Source organism: Megalopta genalis, chromosome 3, assembly GCF_051020955.1.
Source record: "Megalopta genalis isolate 19385.01 chromosome 3, iyMegGena1_principal, whole genome shotgun sequence".
Taxonomy (NCBI): domain Eukaryota; kingdom Metazoa; phylum Arthropoda; class Insecta; order Hymenoptera; family Halictidae; genus Megalopta; species Megalopta genalis.
In genome coordinates this window covers 27,995,300-28,017,232 of record NC_135015.1, presented here as the reverse complement: position 1 = coordinate 28,017,232, position 21,933 = coordinate 27,995,300, and the positions used below count along the sequence as shown (strand labels likewise).

The window sequence follows — 21,933 nt, the reverse complement described above, 5'->3', positions numbered from 1 at the left end:
CCTCAGAAACCTCTCATTTCCCGGGAATACCATAATTTTACCCTGTAGAAATTTTCTGTGGTGCCCTACAGTCGTCTTTCGAGAGCAATGGGGTTAATATCACGACTACGGTCCTTTAAGGTCCTTGCTTTTAATATGAGATCCCTGGAGTCCAGACGATTCATTGCTATTGTTGTTGCAAAGTTGTTAAAGGCTTGATCAATAATCCAAGCGTCACGTTGCTTGTCAACTTCAATGCTTCTTCTCGATTTTTTAGCTCAACACTGTCCTTTAGGAACTCATTCTAATCATTAAGGTCTAGTGCGACTATTTCATATTCACAAGACTCTTCAAATTGTTAACAACAATAACGACAAGTTAGCGACATATTTGCAGTCAAAATATCACAAAATTTAAAACGAGTTTATATAAACTGTTCATGCAAATCGCTGATTCGCAGATTCTGTATCATATTAATATGATACGCTCTGCGTTGTAAAAAATGGGGGTTTACCCGTATATATAAACAAATTAAATTAAATTAAATTAAATTAAATTAAATTAAATTGAATCGAATTAAATATCCAACAAGATTAAATTTGCTGGCGCGTCGAATGCATTTTCCTTCGAAAATGCATCCCGATATCGTTCGCGGACGTTTTTAAATAGAGAAACCGGTTCCCGAGCTTTTAATAATAAACACATAGACAATTCCGCCTTTCAATTACCCGGTGACCCAACGACCCGACTCGTTTATCGACCTTAATGAATCGCCGAAGGCCAAAGAATCGGATTCCCGCGGCCGCTGATAAGATTCATTTCGCCGGGGCCAGGCGCGGACACGTAACGAACCGCCGCCAGAGTATAATTAATCGCGGCAATTACGACGCCAGGTATCAGACGATGCCTCGAGGAAGCCCGATTCGCCGGTGGAAAACGATCCGAGACACCGAGGCTACTTCGCCGCGTTCCCTCGTCGTTCCTCTTTCCTCGGCGAGCGCGTTTCTTACGCGGAACTCGACGGCAGGACAGCACTAAGTGCGCATACTCGGCAAAATGAAAATATTATTCTCATTCCACGACGATTCCCGTGCCGGCAATTCCGATAGACATAGAACTGTGTTCGCTTCACCGAGGACTCCTCGCGTTCATAAAAGTTGCACGTATTTTCGCCGATCGAGTTTCGCCGCGTTTTAATGAGACGTGCCGCGAACGCGCAAATATTTGCCGGGAAACCATCAAAAATTCCGGATCGAGAGCCAACGCAACGAGATTACGAAATTTCGGTTTTAATAACGACCGCCACAAATCCGCAAATATTCGCCCGGGAAACTATCCGAACGTTATATCTCGCCTCCGTCGAATCGAGCGCGCGATAAGCTCGCAAACGAATTGCCGCAGCCGCGGACTTCGCGACGTTCTCGCGAACTTTCGCAGTCTAACGATGACCGTGCACAGGCGGCTAACGATGTTTGTCTTTGCATCGCGCGACGTGAAACGCGCGGGGACAGCTGGGACGCCTGGGCGCGAGCGCGCGCGAGTTATCGCGTCGAAAGTGGCCGGCGTGACCTTAGACGATGACTGGCCGTCGGCGGCGTGTACGTCACCGGCAGGTGAAAAGAGAGAAAGCCCAGCGATTTTTAACGAAAATATCAATCGGTGTTTTTCTCGCGTTTCGAAACCTCGATTGGCCGAATCCAGTCGCCGCCGGCGTTTGCCTAGAATTTTCTCGCCGCGCGGATCACGCGCGTCCGCGCGTAAAACCTGGACTCGGCGATCCCCGGATTCCCCGAACGACCGGTCACCGAACGACCGTTGACCCTGCGATGGTGTTTGCAGCAGGACTGGGAGCTGATGAAGGGCTCGGTGGCCTGGGCGAGCGCGGTCCGACGCTGGGCGGAGATGCAGGACGGCCAGAGGATCCTGCTGACGACGCCGAGCGTGCTGGTCGGCTTCAGGGTCGAGGTTTATCGGGCCGAGGGCACGACACAATGGTACACTGCCGTCATTGTTGGTTACAACGAGTCCACCAAGGTGAGACTTACTCTGTGAATGTCCTTTTTCGTCGGATCCTCGCCAGAATGATAGCGGCGTCGCCAATGGCGCGAGCCAAAGAGGTTTTGCCTTTCGAAAAAAAGAAACAAGAAAAGAAAAAAACGAAGAGAGATCGAAGCAGTCGCTGCGACTACTTCGGATAAACGTAGCTGACTCTGTTGCATCCATATGTATATAGAGGGTGTCCCAAAAATGTCTCGCAATCCGAAAGTGGCGGGTTCCCCGGGTCATTTGTCGCAACTCTTTCCTTTGCGAAAATTTTCTCCGAGGCACCGTTAACGAGTTATCAACGAAAAACAGTGACCAATGAGAGGCGAGCTCGGCCGGCGCGAGGCGACCGAGCCAATGAGCGAAACTGGCCTTCGTGCGCTGGTTGGCCGGGCCGCCTCGCGTCAGCCGTACTCGATTCTTATTGGTCACTGCTTTTTCGTTAATAACTCGTTAACGGTGCCTCGGAGAAAATTGTTGTAAAGGAAGAAGTTGCTTCAAATGATCCGAGGAACCCGCCATTTCCGGATTGCGAGACATTTTTGGGACGCTCCGTATATATACATATATGTGTACATATTTTTGTATCGATTACTATGAACGACAAAAAGGACTCGATCAGACGCTATCGGGAGAGACGACGGTGCCGCTCTCGAGGCAAAGGCGGCCGATCGCCGATCGGTCAGGCACGTTGACAGAGAAGGCGGCTCGTGGATTCTCCTTAACGAGGCGGACACGTCGGCCCCGCTGACAGAGATTGGCCCTCCACCACCCGCCGCGAGCCGTCCTCGCGCGCGAGTCCCGGCCACGTCGGCCATAAATTCCGCGGTTCCAAAAGATTTATCGGTGCTCGGTAGCCGCCTTGATGTTTCAATCGTCTGCGACCGACGTCTGACGCGACGGGCCCAGCCGAGCCGAGCCGAGCCGAGGCGAGGCAAGGCGAAACGCGTCACGCCGCCGAAATGAAAGATGCCTTTTCTCTGTCGACGATTGCCTGTCGGCGCCTCGCACCGGAAGAGAGACACGTCGAAGGCTCGCGGTAACATCGGTTCACAATTTATGAGGAGCCCGGTTGCTCCGTCGATCGAAATATATATATACAGATATATAGATATACAGGGTGTCCCAGGGTTTAATGTTCAAACTTTGTCAGTGTATTCTATGGCACGAAGTAAGAAAAAAATGTCACGTAAACATAGGTCATACAGAGCTTTATTAAGAAGTTATAACAAAAATTCAGAATAGGAATAGTAATCAACTTGCTGTTACTGCGAGCATTGGCTTGAATAAATCAGCACATGTCGTGTGTTTATGCAAGCTGCGTTTATTAATACATTTCGAAATGTCTACCGTTGTTGACAATACATGAGTGACATCGATCGAAGATCGAATTTATGACCGTGCGAATTTCGTTTCCATTCTCTTTCATTTCATTGAACGAATTTTTGTTATAACTTCTTAATAAAGCTCTATATGACCTATGTTTACGTAACATTTTTTTCTTACTTTGTGCCATACAATATACTTAAGACAAAGTTTGAACATTAAAACCTGGGACACCCTGTATATCGTTTCGGTGCTCGCACGATCCTGCCGACATGCCGGTTCTCGCTTGCTCACGACCTCTTCGCGACGCTGTTTCAGGACTTGACCGTCACCGACGACACCGTCCTCGAGGATCACAACGAGGACCCCAGTTTAGTACAAATGCGGCTGATCGGCGACGGAGGTAAGTCCTCGGGAATCGCCGGCGAAATCTCAGACGGATCGGAGATTAAATTTAAAAAATCGGAGGAATTATTTTGAATAGATTGTGGCGATCGTGTTGTAGGGGGTCGCGAAATTATGGTATCTCCGGGGAATGAGGGGTTCCTCGGGTGATTTCGAATAACTTTTTCCTCTGCGAAAATGCGATCCGCGACTTCGTTTAGGAGTTATCGACGAAAAACGCTGACCAATGAGAGACCGGCTCGGCTGGCGCGAGGCTGGAGCGCGCGAAGCCCTGCGCCGCTCATTGGCTCGGCCGCCTCACGCCAGGCGAGCTCGCCTCTCATTGGTCACTGTTTTTCGTTGATAACTCGTAAACGAAGCCGCGGATCGCATTTTCGCTAAGGAAAAAGTTGCTTCAAATTATCTCAGGAATCCCTTGCTTCCCGAAAGTACCATGATTCTGGGACACCCTGTACGTCGACGTATTTTTCGGTGATTGCTTCGTTTGCGAACAGACCAGAGCACATTTGCAATGATATTATTCGAAATATTTTAAATGATATGTTACTTTATTTCGATGTCTGTGATCTCTGATTTGTGGATTTTAATGTTAAATAAACAACTTCTGCTGCAATTGCAAGGCAGATGAGACGAGCACAATTTTCTTCCTTTCTTTAACACTAGATTTACGGAACCCGTCAAAACGACGGGCCACTAATTTTTTAATTTACGATTGTTCATATCGAACAGATACATTTATAAGTTTTATTTATTCAATTTATATGTTACTTACTTGTTAAAAATCGGAATAAATGTCTTAATGTTATTTTAACTGATATAAAACAGCTGCTTTTTTGTGCTTCGTAAATCTAGTATTAATAATGTTGTTAAGTTGAAATCGGTGCACCAACATTCTTAGCTTCTTTCAGTCTCTTCACTGTTTTCAGTTTCACCCATCCATTTTTTCCCATAAATGCATAAAATCCACAGTCTAGCGATCGCTTTTCAAGTAACATTCTTTGTAATATTATATTAAAGAACACACACGCGATACTTTATTTTACAATGCTTCGAACCAATTAATTGAGATAATTGCGAGATGCTTGTTGAGAATTATACGTTACTATCATCCTGACATGTAATTATAATGAATCTTTATTACGAATTTGCAGAATTTTAAAGAATTGTATCTTTCTGATAGAAAATTTAGCTCGAAGCAAATTCACGTGATAATTTCTTACAAAAACATTTCCTCGTTGTATATTATTTTACGTATTATTTCTTTCGTCATATTCTCTAAATATTTCAAATACTTATTCCTTGCTTTCATTTCAAGCAAAATACGCTCAGGTCTGTTTACGAAAAGATCGCATTTAACCCTTTGCACTCAAGTGGTGCCTCAGAGTCACCACTGAAATTTGTTATATCACGTTCCAAGATAATTTTTACATTAACAAAGTTTAGATTTGAAAAAATTGTCAAAAGTGTAACCGTTGTGTAAGTCGCAAGACTCAATTTCGCGTGCACAAAATGCACTTTGTCATATAAAACGAAAATATAATACTATAGATCAGAAAAATTATTTTAGATTTACAGTTGAAATAGTTTCGAGTGCAAAGGGTTAAGTCTATCGCAGCCCGGCAATACTAGATTAGCATGTCCGACCATTGCCAGCCGTTTCTACTGCGCCTAGCTTGAAAAATCCGGCCTAAAAGCGTGCCTAAACTCTCGCGCGTCTCGCATAGTTTCAGTAAAACGTTGATTCTTCCTGGCAGCGAGACGCGATCGCGTTCAAATTGAACACGCGTTTCGATAGGTTAATTCGCAAGCTGTTCGATCGAACGTCAAAAAGCGAGACTTTCGCGCACCGACGCGTAAAATTCGTTGCACCGTTCGCGGCTGATGAAACGCTGTCCGCGGCGCGTTTTACGTCCGCTTCGCGCAGAAACGCATCAGACTGGCGCAACATAGAGATCAGAATCCACAATCTACGCGAAAGATAGCATTAACACCGATAAATAAATACCTAACAATTCAGATTCAGGGCTGTTCGAAAAATATTATCATCGACGAATTTCGCAGAGATCGATCGGCATAATTGAAATAATTCTGACGCAGCAAATCGTTTCCCCGTTTTAATGCGAAGGAAACTCTTTTCCGCAGTGGTCGAGAGCATCATGAGAGGCGAGGTCGTCGGCATGACACCGAGGAGGTCGAGGTCATCGACTGCTCTGACGCACGCGCTCGTCGTGGTGAGTGAAATTCAATTCCGTTCTATTATTAAATCGCCATGTAGTTTACGATAATAAACGAGCAGCGTGTCAGACATTTTTGCGCGTGCGCTCGAGCGCTCTCTCTCCCTCTCCCTCTCCCTCTCTCTCTCTCTCTCTCTCTCTTTCTCTCTCTTTTCCCCGCCGTCTCTCGGCTGTTCGCCCGAGGAATCATGGAAAGCGATGTGTTCGCGCGAACGGCAGACCGGCGAGAAACTCCGCGAAAACGACGCGACGGGAACGAGAGCCGACGAGGAGCGAGCGAGCGAGCGAGCGAGATGATCCCGGACCGGCACCGTTAGCTTGATTAATGCCTGCCGGGGATCGTGACGTCGCGTTTCGCAACTTCCATCGACGATCGGACCGGACCGGGTTTCCAGTCACGAATCCAGCCGCGGCGATAACCTCGTCGGAGCAAACATGTAACCCGAGCGGAGATTGCTTTAAATACGCTTCGGTCAGCCCGGCGATACGCGCGAGCCCGTATCTTCGCCAGCGACGGAGGAAATTCGATTGTTCTGTCGCTCCGAAACCGATTCCGCTCGGTGATCGCGATCCTTCCGCGATCCCTTCGCGATCACTTCGCGATCCTTCTGCGATCCCTTCGTTCCGCGTGTTCTTCTCTGTATAAACTTATTTCCTTCTAGAAACTTGTCTTCTTCCGTAAACTTATTCTCTTCTATAAACTGCGACAACAGTAATTTCTCCTTAATTCGCGCTCAAATGGCGCACGAAAATGGACAATCTGGGAAGATGAGACACGATTATTCGAGACTCGCGGTTCATTTTTGTAGTTGCCGATTGTTAACAATTATGTAGTAAATTCTTTCCTAATTGACGCTTAGATTGTGCACAAAAATGGACAATTTGGGAAGAGGAGACACGATTATTCGAGCCTTGTGGCTCGTTTTTATAGGTACCGATTGTCAATAATTGTAAAAAAGAGACGCAAGATTCTGATAATCGCATCTCCGCTTCCCAAATTGTCCGTTTTTGTGCACAATATGGGCGGCAGTAAGGAAGAGATTACTGTACAGTATATTCTCTCTAATTGACGCCTCGGATTGTGCACAAAAATGGACAATTTGAGAAGGTGAGACACGATTATTCGAGCCTCGCGGTTCATTTTTGTAGTTGCCGATTGTTAACAATTATGTAGTAAATTCTTTCCTAATTGACGCTTAGATTGTGCACAAAAATGGACAATTTGGGAAGAGGAGACACGATTATTCGAGCCTTGTGGCTCGTTCTTATAGTTACTGATTGTCAATAATTGTAAAATAGAGGCGCAAGATTCTGATAATCGCATCTCCGCTTCCCAAATTGTCCGTTTTTGTGCACAATCTGGGCGTCAGTAAGGGAGACATTACTGTACAGTAAATTCTCTCTAATTGACGCCTCGGATTGTGCACGAAAATGGACAATTTAAGAAGATGAGACACGATTATTCGAGACTCGCGATTCATTTTTGTAGTTGCCGATTGTACAGTAAATTCTTTCCTAATTGACGCTTAGATTGTGCACAAAAGTGGATAATTTGGGAAGAGGAGAAATTCGATCCTTGAGGTTCATTTTTATAGTTACGAATTGTCAACAATTGTAAACAATTGTGGACAATTTATAACTATAAAAATAAATTGCAAGGCTTGAATAATCGTACCTGCTCTTCCCAAATTGTCCATTTTTGTGGTCAATCTGGGCGTCAATTAGAGAGACATTACTGTAGCGCTGCAAAATCTGGCGCGAGTGCTTATCGATAACCAAGCTAATACTATAAATTAGTTGCGACGAGTTACAACAGTGGATCATTGATCGTCGAATTGTTCGACCGGCGGAATCGTCGCGACGAGCGATTCGCCGCGAAGGCGACGGATAACCGATCGCGGCGGACTAAATAGTTAATTGATCGCCGTGACCGATTGGCATAACGAATTCCAAAGAAAGCGAGGAGGGATCAGCGCCTCGGCCGCCAGCCACCGTCGAACTATTTCCGAAGCAATTTGTCTTGAAAGTTGCCGACTTTTTCGTGACTTTGCGAACAAAGTCGGCAGCTGTCCGACCGCGCGCCGTCTATATCCGTGGCAAAGTTATACGCGACCGGTGTCCCGCGTGGCAGTTCGAATTCAGCGCGGTGTCCTCGGCTGGAAAGAATTGGCGCGTCCTTGGCGAGTCCGCGTTCACATCCGTAAGATAACGAGCGAGGCAACTTTCGGCGCATCGAGCCGCTCGTTATCACCTTATCGTCGGTCGCCGCGAGCCGAGGCCGGCTCGCCTTTGCATTCCCGGCAGATAACGGTTATCTGTCCGGCGAGATAAGCAAACGCGAGCCGCGGGGAATCTCGAGTGGCCCGGGAAAAGGTGCGACGGAGACGCTCCGCGCGTAACCCTTTCGCTACGGGCGGTTTCTCCGCCGCGGTACTTCCGCTGAACGGAGCGCCGCGACATCATTGCGCGCTACGCGACGCAGACCGTCAGTACCGCAGCGGAGAAACTAAGCTGATTGAATGTTTTCGAACGAAAAAATTTTTCTCCAAAGGGTATTTATAAATAAAGGGTATTCCAGGGTATTTATAACGTCTTAGCATGCGCTCTTTAATTTACAGTATGAGAGGAAATAAAACATTGTACAATATAATGCGTCTTATGGAGGGCCACTATAGTGGCCCGTGGTACTTCAGTGCAATCTTATGAGGGCCACTATAGTGGCCCGTAGTACCTCAGTGGCATCTTATAGAGGGCCACTATAGTGGCCCGTAGTACCTCAGTGGAATCTTATGGAGGGCCACTATAGTGGACCGTAGTACCTCGGTGGCATCTTATCGTGGGCCACTATAGTGGCCCTTAGTACCTCAGTGGCATCATATAGAGGGCCATTATATTGGCCCTTAGTACCTCAGTGGCATCTTACGGAGGGCCACTATAGTGGCCCGTAGTACCTCAGTGGCATTTTATGGAAGGCCACTATAGTGGTCCGTAGTACCTCAGTGGCATCTTACGGAGGGCCACTATAGTGGCCCGTGGTACTTCAGTGCAATCTTATGGAGGGCCACTATAGTGGCCCTTAGTACCTCAGTGGCATCTTATGGTGGGCCACTATAGTGGCCCGTAATACCTCAGAGGCATCTTACGGAGGGCCACTATAGTGGCCCGTGGTACCTCAGTGGCATCTTATAGAGGGCCACTATAGTGGCCCATAGTACCTCAGTGGCATCTTATAGAGGGCCACTATAGTGGCCCGTAGTACCTCAGTGACATCTTATGGAGGGCCACTATAGTGGCCCGTAGTACCTCAGTGGCATCTTACGGAGGGCCACTATAGTGGCCCGTAGCAGCGAAAGGGGTAAATCGAAGCGCCGCGACGCGGCCCGATCGGACCAGAAGCTTCCCTTTAAACCGGGGAATCAATAAAGTCGTGTTTGCGGCACCCTCGAGCTTTACAGGAATCGGGAGCGGAGTCCGTTGCTACCTTGGCGGCCGACTTCCGTTCCTCGTGAACACGATTGCCCCACCTTCTTCGTGTCCTCCTCGCTCGATTTCCTGGCGAGACGGTAATCGAACGCACCAGACAAGCCCCGGCATGCTCGCGGAGCTCTTTAACGAGCTAGCCGAACGGGCTCCGCCGAGAGCGCTTCCTTATTTATTTATTTAGAGATTCCTCGCGATAAGCGGGGCTCCGCCTCCCGCCAGATGGGCGATCTTTGACTCCTCATTTTCTGCTGGAAAGCTCGAACACGCTATCCGCCGCGCGCTCGTAGGCCGGGCAGAGCCGGTCTTGCGGAACCCGCGGAAAAATGTTAAATCGACCGCGGCTCTTCATGCAAATTCCTCGGGAATTTTTCCGCCTTGCAAATTGCTCGCTGCCAACTTTTACACGCGCGAAAATCCGCGGTGTAACCGAGTATCGCCGCGATTTAAAAAAAGAGATCTAAAAAGACAAGCGCGCCGAGGTTCCCGTTTAAGTGGATTATCCCTGCCGCCGGCCGGACATGGAATATTTATCAAAAATAAAAGTGTCCCGCTGAAAGCGCTGTAAAGCCTATTTCGTTCGTTTCGACGTCGAAAATGCCCGGGTCGGAGGTCCGGGAAAATTATTCCTCGCCGACGCGGAGCTGTCGCTTAGAGACGGTCGCGTCCGAGCGAGCTCTAATCGCGAGGCCACTCGCGTTCACGGTCCAGCCGGCGGCCGAGGGCTGGTCGGATGGGCGAAACAGTTCGATCCGGCTCCCGGAAATGGTAATCAGAAGTCACTTTTCGAAGTTGCCGCGTCTCGGCCGGGACAAGACTGAAGCGTTAACCCCGGTTGGCCCGAGGCCCGCCGCTTCGACGACTCGAAACTTTCTATCGTTAGCGAGTAATTCCGGGAAAGTTTGGAATCCGACGTGGCCGGGGTTACCCGGCGTCTGCAGGAAGAGTTATTCCTTCTTCGAAATTTCTTCGTGCCCGGAGAGGAAAGTTCCGCGAACAACTCCGGGCTCCATCCGTCGACCTTACAATCTCGTTAATGCGAGAGAAGCCGTCCGCTTCCTCCCTCCGCCCCCTCCCTCCACTGTCCCGAAAACCGGTTCTGGTTCTTCATAAATCATTTTCCGCGCGGTATTCCTACGCCGGGGGTCGCCATTAGACCGACCGGTAGTCGCCGGACCAGCCCTTAAAATTACTTTCTTCCGCGACCTTCGCCGGACGGAATCCAGCTAGTTCGAGTCCTCGCTGAGTTCCAGGATTTTCACGCCGGGTTTCCGGTTTCCGATGGAATCGACGATCTAGGCCAATGTTCCAGGCGCGGTGGCGCAATGTTTGAATGTCTGTCGAGCTACATTCGAGTCGATATTATCGAATCAATAGCCAACCGAATCGATCGCTGGATATCTGAATAGAAATTCGTTTTAATGAAAAGTTATTCGTTGTTCGATTAAGAATTTGGTTGTACTAGAAATTGAGTTGAATACAACTCAACAGATGATTTGAGTTGAATACAACTCGACAATTCATTTGATTTGAATACAACTCAATAATTCATTTGATTTCAATACAATCCAATAATTGATTTGATTTGAACACAATTCAACAATTGATTTGATTTGAATACAACTCAGCAATTGATTTGATTTGAATACAACTCGACAACTGATTTGATTTGAACATGATTCAACAATTGGTTTGATTTGAATACAATTCTACAATTCATTTGATTTGAATACAATTCAACAATTGAATTGATTTGAATACAAATCAAATGAAATTGAATACAATTGAATACACATTATAAACTATAGCGTTTTTCCATAGATCATCGACTAATTTCTTTCGCGTTAATTTTTACAATTATCTTCTATGCATAACTAAATAATCTTCCTCCGGATACAAAGCCAGTCACCGCACATCCCAGGATTCACATTTGAAACGCACACATGTGTGCACAAAAAATTACGTAAAACAGGCGATCAATAATCATTGGCATTGTTATTCTTGTATAAAGAAGAATAGAAAATTTCTAAAGAGGAGATACGATTATCAGAGCCTCGCAGTTCATTTTTATAGTCGTCAACTATAGTCGCGTCTCCTGTTCCCAAATTGTTCATATTTGTTTGCATGTTCAATCGGAATAAATTTACCGCACATCTATTCGAAAGAATTCGAGTAACAGTCAACTATAACTCCGATCCCAGTCTCCCGTTCGATCATCCTGCATCCAAGATTGTTGTTGCGAAGCCCTGCAGTTTTCGCGCGAGCCCTCAAAATTGCCTCGTTTCTTTATCGCCGCCGTAGTTGGAAAACGTCGGCGCTACGATCCTCGGTCCTGTCGACGAAATGATCGATCTACGCCGGAGGATCCAGAGCGCCGCGGGATCGTCTGGCGTTCCAGACTGTTGCGAAGTCTGCAGCGAGCCCGTTCCGGAAGCCTCGGCCCGGAAAGTTCGCGGAATTCGTGACTCGCGGATACTTGGCTCCGACGAGCTCTAAGTCGGCAAGTTTCCGGAGCCGGCTTAGACGAGTTCGAAAACTCGCCGAAAGGGATTAAGCCAACGAGTACACGCCCGTAATGGAACTCGCTGCTCCCCCGATCATCAGCCTCGTTCCAGGCCCCGAGACGATCCCTCGAAACGACCATTAGAATCGCTTTAAACCGTCGCACGGAATCCGCGCGCCGTCCCCGTTGCACGGAATGCGCGTCGTCGACACGCTTCTCTCGACGGCGAATCCGCGCGAAATCACGCGCACGCCTCCGCGGGATCGGGGACCGATAACCGGCAGCTTCTTCCCCCGGTGATCCACGTGACCGAGATCCGAGATAACGCGGAGCCTCGCGATAAGGATTTCCTCGCGCGGATAATCGGTTCGCCTTCTTTTGTCCCGCGGACGCGAAGCTGACGACCGTGCCAATTTCGATCCTCCTCCGGGGAAACTATTCGTTACGTTTTCTAGCGTGGTTGTTTTTTCGTTTATTTATTCACATGAATCGTTCGTTTTGAACGTTGCCCGAGTCCATTTTCCGAAAACGTCGAGCCAGCTATTTTTAATTCTTTGCACTCGAGTGGAGACTCTGAGGCGTCGCTCAAGATTTTTATACGACGTTCTGAAATAATGATTACGTTATCAAGTTTGCTTGTTTTTAAACAAATTGTTATATAGATATAATTGTTATATAGACTCAGTTTGCACCGATAAATCACATAAATAATTATAATAATATAATATAATATAATAATAATATAATAATATTATTATTATTATTAGATAATATAATATAACGATAATTATAAGTCGTCCGAAACTATTTTGGATTTAGAGCTAAAATGGCATCGAATGCGAAGGGTTAACCCTTTGCACTCGAGTGATGACTTCAAGGTGCTATTAAAAATTGTTGTGTCACGTCTGAAAATAATTTTGTTAATTAAATTTATTTATATTTAAAAAGCTGTTGAAAGCGTAACTTGGTCACAATATTCAATTTCATGTGCATAAAATGCACTAGGTCATATAAAATGGAAAAACCGTGAGTCGGAAAAGCTATATTAAATTTTGCGTTAATTCGGCCTCGAGTGCAAAGGGTTAATATTTACATTTCTACGTTATATATAATTTAGTTTCAGCGAAATTATATATAATTTCGTTTACATAAACTTAGAAATGCGAAGACATTATACTACGATGTTATCAGTTAACAATACTTTTTAATTGATTATAACGTAAAATTCTTAAAAAAATCTCTGGATTTTAGAATAAATAAACTTAGACCACTTTCAAGACGAACGGCGCATTTATTTATTTAACTCATCGTTCAAGTTTTCACGCGTTTGTTATCGTTCCCATTCGTCCAAAATTCTTCCGAAATACGCGATTCGAGCTCCCTGCATCTTTCAGGTATTTTTCCGACAATAAGAGAGGTGACATGTCATCTTCTGCTCGTGAATTGACACAGGATGCCCTTTTCGTAACAATTATTCTCACATCTTTATATGTATACAGGGTTCACATTATACAAGGTGTCCCAAAACTGGATGTCCCAATCTGGAAATAGGAGGTCCCCGAGGCCATTTGAAGTAACTTTTTCCTTAGCGAAAATGCAATCCGCGGCTTCGTTTACGAGTTATTAACGAAAAACAGTGACCAATGAGAGATCGCGTACGGCTGACGCCACGCCCTCGCGACCACTGCCACTGCGTCAAACGACCAACGCGACGCGGCGTTAGCCGAAAGGGCGGAGCGTCAGCCGAGCTCGCCTCTCATTGGTCGCCGTTTTTCGTTGATAACTCGTAAACGAAGCCGCGGATTGCATTTTCGCTAAGGAAAAAGTTGCTTCGAATGACCCCAGGAATCTGCCATTTCCGTATTGCGAGACATTTTCGGGACACCCTGTACCGTCTTTTCTCACTAATAATATTATACGATAATATTATATATCGTGTTAAAAAATGTAAAAGTCAATGAAGTCTCAGATGAAGTTTCCTAAAAATTTCCGGAATAACGCGGAACTTGAAAATAGCATGAGATTGACGCCGGGGACGGAACAGGGTTAAGTTTGAGACGCGGATAGCCGAGAAGCGGTCGGCGATTAAACCGAGTTAAATTGGTTCGGTGCTCTCGAAAGCAGATATAACGGGTTACAGAAATAGCCAAATAAACGAGTGGCGGAATTGACGTTAATTCCTATCAAGAATTAATCGTGATATCCCGCGGGCGAAACTTTTACAGACGTTTATTGAAGTATAATTGAACAGAATTGTTTTAATATGTAGAGAGAGAGAGAGAGAGAGAGAGAGAGAGAGAAAGAGAAAGAGATAGAAGGAGAGAGAGAGAGAGAAGGAGAGAGAGAGAGAGAGAGAGAGAGAGAGAGAATGAAAACGTCGCTGGCAGATCGGGCGTTTTATCCGCGACAATTTCGGGAAGTGACAGTCATTTAATTCGAACGGTTCCATTTCGATCGACGACGGAATTAGAAACTTCCAGCAGAAACGTCGGAGTCGACGTCGACGTTCGGTCTCGCGAGGGGCGAGGGGCAAAAATTCGCGCTACGCTCTGCTCCGCTTCGCTCCGCGACGCGCCGCGCCGTCTCATTTTTCTTCAATTACGCGGGCTCTCTTCGCGCTTCCGTGTTCCACGCCATGGGATCCCCTAACGATATCGAGGCCCGCGAAGGAGCTCGCTCCACGGGAGCGCCAGGCATTCCAGCGACGAGAGAAGCCGAGGGAGATTGGTAGTTCCCCCATGACGTCGCGTCGCCTCGCGTCGCCGCGCTCTCCTCGTGTTTCTCATTAAATTCACGAACAGCTTCTTTAAAAAGGAGCCTCGCGGGTCGAGCCGTCAATTAAACGCGTTCCCCGCCACGAGCGGCGAGGCGAGCCCCTGCCGCCTCGGAACCGGTCCCACCTGTTCTCCTAATCGGGAGACGATGACAAAAGAGTCTCGGGTTAGAATAGACCCGGCAGGCTCGGGTAACGAGGAACATCCGCGACACTTCGGGGTTTCTGGAACAGCCGCCGCCGCTCCCACAACAATTCTAACACACCTGGATTTGTATTACGTCCCTGCGGATGCTGATTTCTGCTCCGCGGGAGATTGCCGACTTTGTCCAGCTTGGATTAAAGCTTGAATCTGTGTGAAAGCTCGGGTCCTGAAGACTTTATCCCTTTGTGTTTCGCCTATGTGTTTTGTATGTCTGTTGGGAGAAACGAATCTCGTTCTTCCATGACTCACGAATATTACCAGTCTTGGTTAAATTGCGTATCGCGCGCATATTTGTTTACATGTGACCGATGGGACACGTACAGTTGTCTGCAAAAGTGTTCGTGCACCGATTAAAACGCGATAACTTTTTTGAAACTGGACAGAGTGAGTTGAACTTTTTTGTAGATGGTAGTTGGACTAATCTAAGCTAGGAAATGATTGAAATGTTGGCTTTTAATTTTGCTGTTATTTGGAATGATAAAAAGAAGAAAAGAAAAAATACCCTCGTTTTTTAACTTTTTTGCACGAGCCTATAACGAAACTTTAAGAAATGCATTTTGTAGATCTCGGTAGCTTGTATGTGTGCTGAAAGTTTGATCAAAATCGGTTAACCCAGAGTTACAGGCGTTGAAAGATTCAAAAAACTGCAGACTTCTTACAGTTTTTTATGAAAATCGTGACAAAACTGCGATTTTCGCTATCTTTAATTTGTTGTAACTCGTGACAACGTGAACCGATTTCGATAAAATTTTCAGTTTCCATATAAATTACACCGAGATCTACGAAAGACATATTTCAAATTTTCGTTATAGGCTCAGATAGAAAAAAGTTAAAGAATGAGAGTTTTCTATTTCTTTTTACTGTTACTCCAAATAATAGCAAAATCTAAAAGAAAAGACATTTTAGTCACTGTCTAGTATACTAGTCCCTCTATCATCAAAACAAAAATTCAAGTCACTTAGTCCAGCCTTAAAAAAGTTATTATGTTTTAAAAGGTCTACGAACACTTTTGTGGGCCACTGTATATTTCAGCCCTTAGCGTCCAAAAGGGATACACTAATAAAATCAACATTTCTCGACTTACGACACAACACAAATTAACGAAAAATAAATCAGACTCCAAAGGATTAAGGGAGGTCAACATTCAACGAAAAAGCAACCTCAAAATCGGCTCGAAAAATCGAGCAATCCTAATGACTTGTTTACTAAAAGATAACTCTGCTGTAAGAAGAAAATTCGAATTAAATTCAGATCTCGTTCCCGCGGGATCTTTCGAACGCTCGAGGGCTTCGATCGAAGCTGGAAATACGCACTTTAAAATAGACATCCTCCGCCCGAAGAGAGCTCCGCCATGGTTTCGTAAAATCGCAAAATCCGGGCCGCTTGTTCCGCGAAAAATGCTCCGACTTTAAAGGAAAGCACCCGCGCCACGATTTAACGTTCTAATCCAGTTTGTCGCGTCGACTCGGCTCCGAATAACTCCGAAAACACGGCGCTTTAAGACACAGCAATAATAAATAACTTGCCGCCGCGCTGCGTCGGGGGGTAGAAACACCCCCGTCTCCGCGTGCTCGCGCTTCCGGTAGGCGTGTCGCGAGCGCGTTCCCGTAGCTCGCCGCGTTGCCCCGCGTCCGAGCGGCTGGCAGTTTCGAGTAGAAACAACGATCGCAGTATCGTCGGAACAATGTTTTCCGGCGGCAGCGGGGTGGCGTGGGTGGCGGGTTCGATTAACGCTCGCTCTCGCGAATGCCTGCGCGACGCGGCGCGGCTCGGCTCGGCTCGGCTCGGCGTCGAAGCGCGCCGAAAGCCAGACGTCGCAACAGCCGAGCCCCGAAATACCGTCCGCGGACAGGTCGATCCATTCGAATGTAAATATCGGGCAAACACCCCGGCGTGGTGGCGGTGGCGGTGGCGGTGACGACGGCGAGGGGGTTGGCCGTCCGCCAATCTCGCCGGGACTCGCTCAAGTTCACCGGGAATGTTGGACTCGTAAACTTCCTCTTGTTTCTGCCGGTGTTCCTCCTCCCCCCTCCCTCCCTCCCCCGTCCTCGACGGGGATCTATCGAACCATCCAGGCGGCGGTAGCGGCGGCGTCCAACCCCTCGGCCGGGCGGGTTAAGTCCGGAGAGGCTGCCGGCTCCGGTCCCCACCCCCCTCCCGGCATTTTCATCGGCCTGGTCTCATCTTTATACTTGCCTGGATATCTAGCCGCTTTAGAGGGTCGTTCAGCCAATAGGGGTGGTTGGCCGAGTCTGCACCGGCGGCAGCCAGCCCGAAGAAAACGAGCGAGAGCCTCGTGGCACGTGGGAGGACCAGAAGGGGTTGCTCGGTGGCCGGAGGAGAGACTGGCTGCGAACAGACGCAGAGAGAGAGAACAAGACAGAGAGAGGGGATAGAGAGAGACCGGAACGGAACAAAACGGAACGAGAAGGACGCGGCCGGCCTCGGGAGGGGAGAATGCAGGCCTGGGGGTTAGAGTGGCAGAAAGAGAAACGGGCAGGGAACGGGATGGGTAGGTGGGCGGAGGGGGGACGTAGCTGCGAACCCAGAATGGGAATCGGCACTCGAGAATGGCGAAAGGGCGAAAGGGGGTGCGTAGCGTGGAAAGTAGGTGGGGCAGGAGAGGAGAGTGGTTTGGGCTGCGGATGGGGGTTGGGGCGGCGGTCGGTAGCTGTATTGATTCTCGGGCAGGTCAGGCTGGTGGGGCGCGGGCCGATAGTGGGGGCCGCGGCTGGTGGTTGGCGCGAAACACATCCCTGCCCGGCCGGAGCTAACGCAAAACATCGGCCTGCAAATTGGTTAATTTCGTTTGCCGAACTATCCGGAATTCCGGCGGGTTTCGCGACCGGTGCTGGCCCCGCGGCTCGCGCGCGGGGGTAAGGGGGGATCCTCGAGACCTTGCTGCGTGCCGGCGGCCTGCCGGCGCCGCTCCGTTCCGCTCTCGTTCCGTTCCATTTCGTTGTCCAGGCGAGCTCGGGGACACTGGAGCACACGCAACCCTTTCTCTCTGTCTCCCGCCCGCGCTCTTCGCGATGCCTCACAGACCCCTGTTCTCCCCTCCCCATCCCGGAACCGTCTCGCGTTTCCGACTGTTTACGTTAGGGCGCGACCGGACCGCGATCCGCTGCGGGACGGACGTCTGGTCAGACGTCCGGAGAGCGGTGCACGCGAGGGATCGCGCGGACCGGGCTCGTCGGCCGGCCCAGGGATCGTTAACGAGCCCGTCCAGGAGCCGCCGGCCGGAGCTGTCCATTTATTCCGTATCGACGGAAATACTTCCGCTTATTAATAGCTCGTTCTACGGTCCGGCGAGTGTAGTGGATCGTATCGATTCGTCTGCGAGCTCCATGGACAGCGCTTTCCCTCCTCCCTCTCTCTCTCTCTTTCTCTCTCGATCTCTCTCTCTTTCTCTCTCTTGGTTTCTCTCCTCTCGCCACTTTCAGACGGTAATTACCGGTTACCGAGCGAAGTCGCGGCCGGCGCGGCGCGATGCGTCGTCGGTCGCGCGCCACTCGTGCTCCGGAATTCCTCAGGAATCGATCAAACGGGGGCAGGTACGGATGCGCCGCTCCTTTGTGCGCGACTCAATTTCGCGGTAATTAAATTTGCATCAGAAGTTTCATGAAAGTTTAATCGGACGACGGATCCGGAAGAACTAACTCACCCCCTCCGCGCGCTTTTCGCCATTAAGATCGAAGATATTACGGTAAAGGCCGGTCGTCGCGGGGAAGGGGATGGTGATTCATTAAATTCCTCGATACAAGAGGGCGAGAGATAAAAAAAAGTAAAAAGAGGAGAAAGAGAAGAAGAGCGGGGGGGGCGTCCGATGGAAATGGCCGGGTAGAAAATGGCATGTAAATTAATTGCGCGATACCGTTTGGACGCGCCGCGCGACCCCTCCGCCCGCCGCGCGCCCTCGCGCCGCTCCACGGCCGACCACGTTCGCGAATAAATTATCCCCGAGGCTCGAGCAGCCTGGAAATATTTGTTTCCGCGCTGCTGGAATTCGCTGACGATCGACGCCGGCGAGCCGTCCGATCGATCGGACACCTTCGAATACGCGGAAGTTGCGATTTTCTTGCGACGATCGTTGGCTCTGTCGTATTAATTGATGCGGGGATCGGGACCTCCCACCCCTCCCTTCGAGAACAACGTGTATTACGGAGGATTGGGGAGTCGGCAGGGTTCCTTCCGTGGAGGTGCGAGGAGGTCGATCGACTGTGAGGCGAGGGCTCGTCCCGGGGTCGATTCCCGCGTTCAGTTCCCTCGCTTTTTCCCAAGATCGTACGTTAACGCGACCGACTCCTCGTTTCCTGAGCAACACAGTTGCTTCCTGCGGGAAGTTTCCTGCGATACCCGGCCGTCTGCGAACCCGTTTATCGTTGTTCAACATGAGAGTCTTGAACGATTCGAAAAGATCACCGAACGATCCCTCAGAGATTCAGAATTTCAAAATGTCGGAAGCAGAAGTCGGAAATTCAGATGGAATCGTTCGTTCTAATAACTCGGAAAGGCGCATGTACCAATAGGTATTAATTAATAATATATATTATATTATTATTTATTGTTATTATTAAATATTATAATATTATTATGACAATGACATTATAAAATATTAAATACTGTAATATTAAATAATGAAAATACGTTTATTGAGCTTTCAAGTAATGTTTATATATTGTAATAATAATCATAATAATAAAAAATAATTAATAATACAATACAAATTATACAAACATTAATTAAAACCTTAGTAAGCGTGTTTTCATTATTTAATTAGGTGCTAATGGTTCCATAATCCTTGCACGAATACCGTAATATTTATAAAGAAATTTAAACGTTAAGCGTTAGACATGGGACTTGTTTTATGCAAAAGCTTAAACGATGTTCCAAACACATATTTGACAATCTGATAACAAAATGTTTCCAACAAACGTTCATCAATAATTCATATTCCTACGAATCTTAACATATTAAATTTCGGAAACAACATTATTGTTACAAATAATTAAAGTCATTTCAATTTTTTTCTTAAAATTGATATATATATATAATATTTATTATTATTATATATATAATAATAAATATAATAATAATAATATAATATAATAAATATTATATAATATAATAAATATTATATTATATATAAATATTATATTATATTTATTATATTATATTATATTATATTATATTATATTATATTATATATTAATATTGTTAAATTATTTATCAATTAATATAAATCAATATATACACTTCATAACATTATTAGCTCGTGCCGAGCCGAATTCACTGACCCATTATGCAACCTCGTAATAACGCTGAAATAATTCTGGACACGATAAACGTTTCCGCGGCCCACCGTGCGATTGCAAAACCAATCCGCGTGACGTGTGTACACGGTTCCGCCCGGAGTGGTTAATCTTTCTAACGAACCGGCGGCTCGAAGTCGCACGTTAAAATTCCATCGGACGAGTCGTTAACCCTTGCTGCGAAGCGGAAAAACCCGGGGAGGATTTTTCACGGCGAAACCGGCGCGGAAGGATCCGGGCGAAATCGAAGCGCTCCGGGGCGCTTGGAAATCATTGGCGAGGCAAGAGGTTAACAAGGATATCGCTCAACAGGCCACTCGAACGCGTCTCAAGAGAGGGAGAGCCTCGGTATCAGCTGCATCGATTGAAACCCGAAGCGGCGTGTATCACTTTTCTCGGGGAAACCAATTAACAGTTCGCTGTTAAAGCCTCTCCGGAACACGCAGCCGCTTCGAGCGGCCATGTATCGACGGGCTTCACGTCCAAATTAATGTATCTACGGACAAAGGAGATCGGGCGTTATCCCGGCGTTATCGCGAGCCCCGGATAAATCAGAGCCGAGATTAACCCTGGATCCTCGCGCGATCGAATCGCGATCGCCAGAATCGTCCTTGCGTTTCCATCAAATTTTGGCTGCGTGGCGAACGATGCTGGAAGGCTTCCGATAAGCTCCGATCTATTCGGTTGGTAATTTCGGCATTTCAATCTGAAATAGAGCTCGATTTTTTCTACACAAGAAATGAACTTCAATGAGACAAATATATTTTCCATTCTGTTCGATGAACTTTTGCCATCTTTCTGGTAACTTCGTGACTCCGCGATCGTAAAACTTCTGGTCCTCATCGGTAAAAAAAGCTAAGTCGAGTGCGATTCGAGGCTATCGTTGAAATTTTTACCATTTCACCCCTTGACATACCATCTTCTTCGCAGTTACTACGACTAGAAATGTTTCGATTGCAATAATTTCTTGGAAGGGAAAAGAAATTGATGCTTACTGTGTGCCTAAATTTACTCGAACGCTTAGATATTGATGACAAGAGGTTAGAATGTTATTCCAATTTTAAAGAACAGAATAACATCTATATTCAATAAGCTATTACTAGAAATTTTTATGACGAGTCGGACTCGTCGAAGTATGGCAAGGGGTTAAAAAGTTTTGTAAACTTCGAAACGAATGATAATCCGATGGTGCAAGGTCCAGACTATATGGAGGATGCGACATCACTTCAAAATCAAACTCCAATAATTTTGTACACGTTGCTCAAGATGTGCGAGGCCTCGCATTGTCGTGACGGAACACGATTCCTTCGCGATTTGCCAATTCTGGCCTTTTCGCTTTGATTGCTTCCTCCAATTTCATTAGTTGTTGGCAGTGAACATCTGAGTTGATCGTTCGGTTGCTTGGAAGCAGCTCAAAATGCACAACACCTTTACAGTCCCGCCAAATTGACAGCATGATCTTTTTCTGATGCGATTCAGCTTTCGATATAGTTCGTGCTGGTTCATCGCGCTTGGACCATGACCTTTTTCGATTAATGTTATCGTAAACGATCCATTTTTCATCACCGGCGATAATTCGTTTCAAAAAAGGGTCGATCGCGTTACGTTTAAAACGCGTATCGCAAATACCGATTCGTTGCGTTAAGCGAATTTCTTTCGATTCACGCGGAATC

The 21,933-nt window shown here is 47.1% G+C and overlaps 1 protein-coding gene across 4 annotated transcripts in view; it reads left to right on the top strand.

Moving 5' to 3' along the window:
• Window positions 1-21,933, top strand: part of Kdm3 (Lysine demethylase 3) — a 577,918-nt gene that overhangs the window by 119,587 nt on the left and 436,398 nt on the right. For 3 of the 4 annotated variants that reach the window (XM_033473465.2, XM_033473466.2, XM_033473462.2), the window contains exons 4-6: window positions 1,819-2,013; window positions 3,667-3,751; window positions 5,896-5,984. In XM_033473465.2, coding sequence (XP_033329356.2) covers window positions 1,819-2,013; window positions 3,667-3,751; window positions 5,896-5,984 — 369 coding nt within the window. The remainder of the gene's footprint in view (window positions 1-1,818; window positions 2,014-3,666; window positions 3,752-5,895; window positions 5,985-21,933) is intronic. The other variant, XM_033473464.2, reaches the window with a different exon arrangement.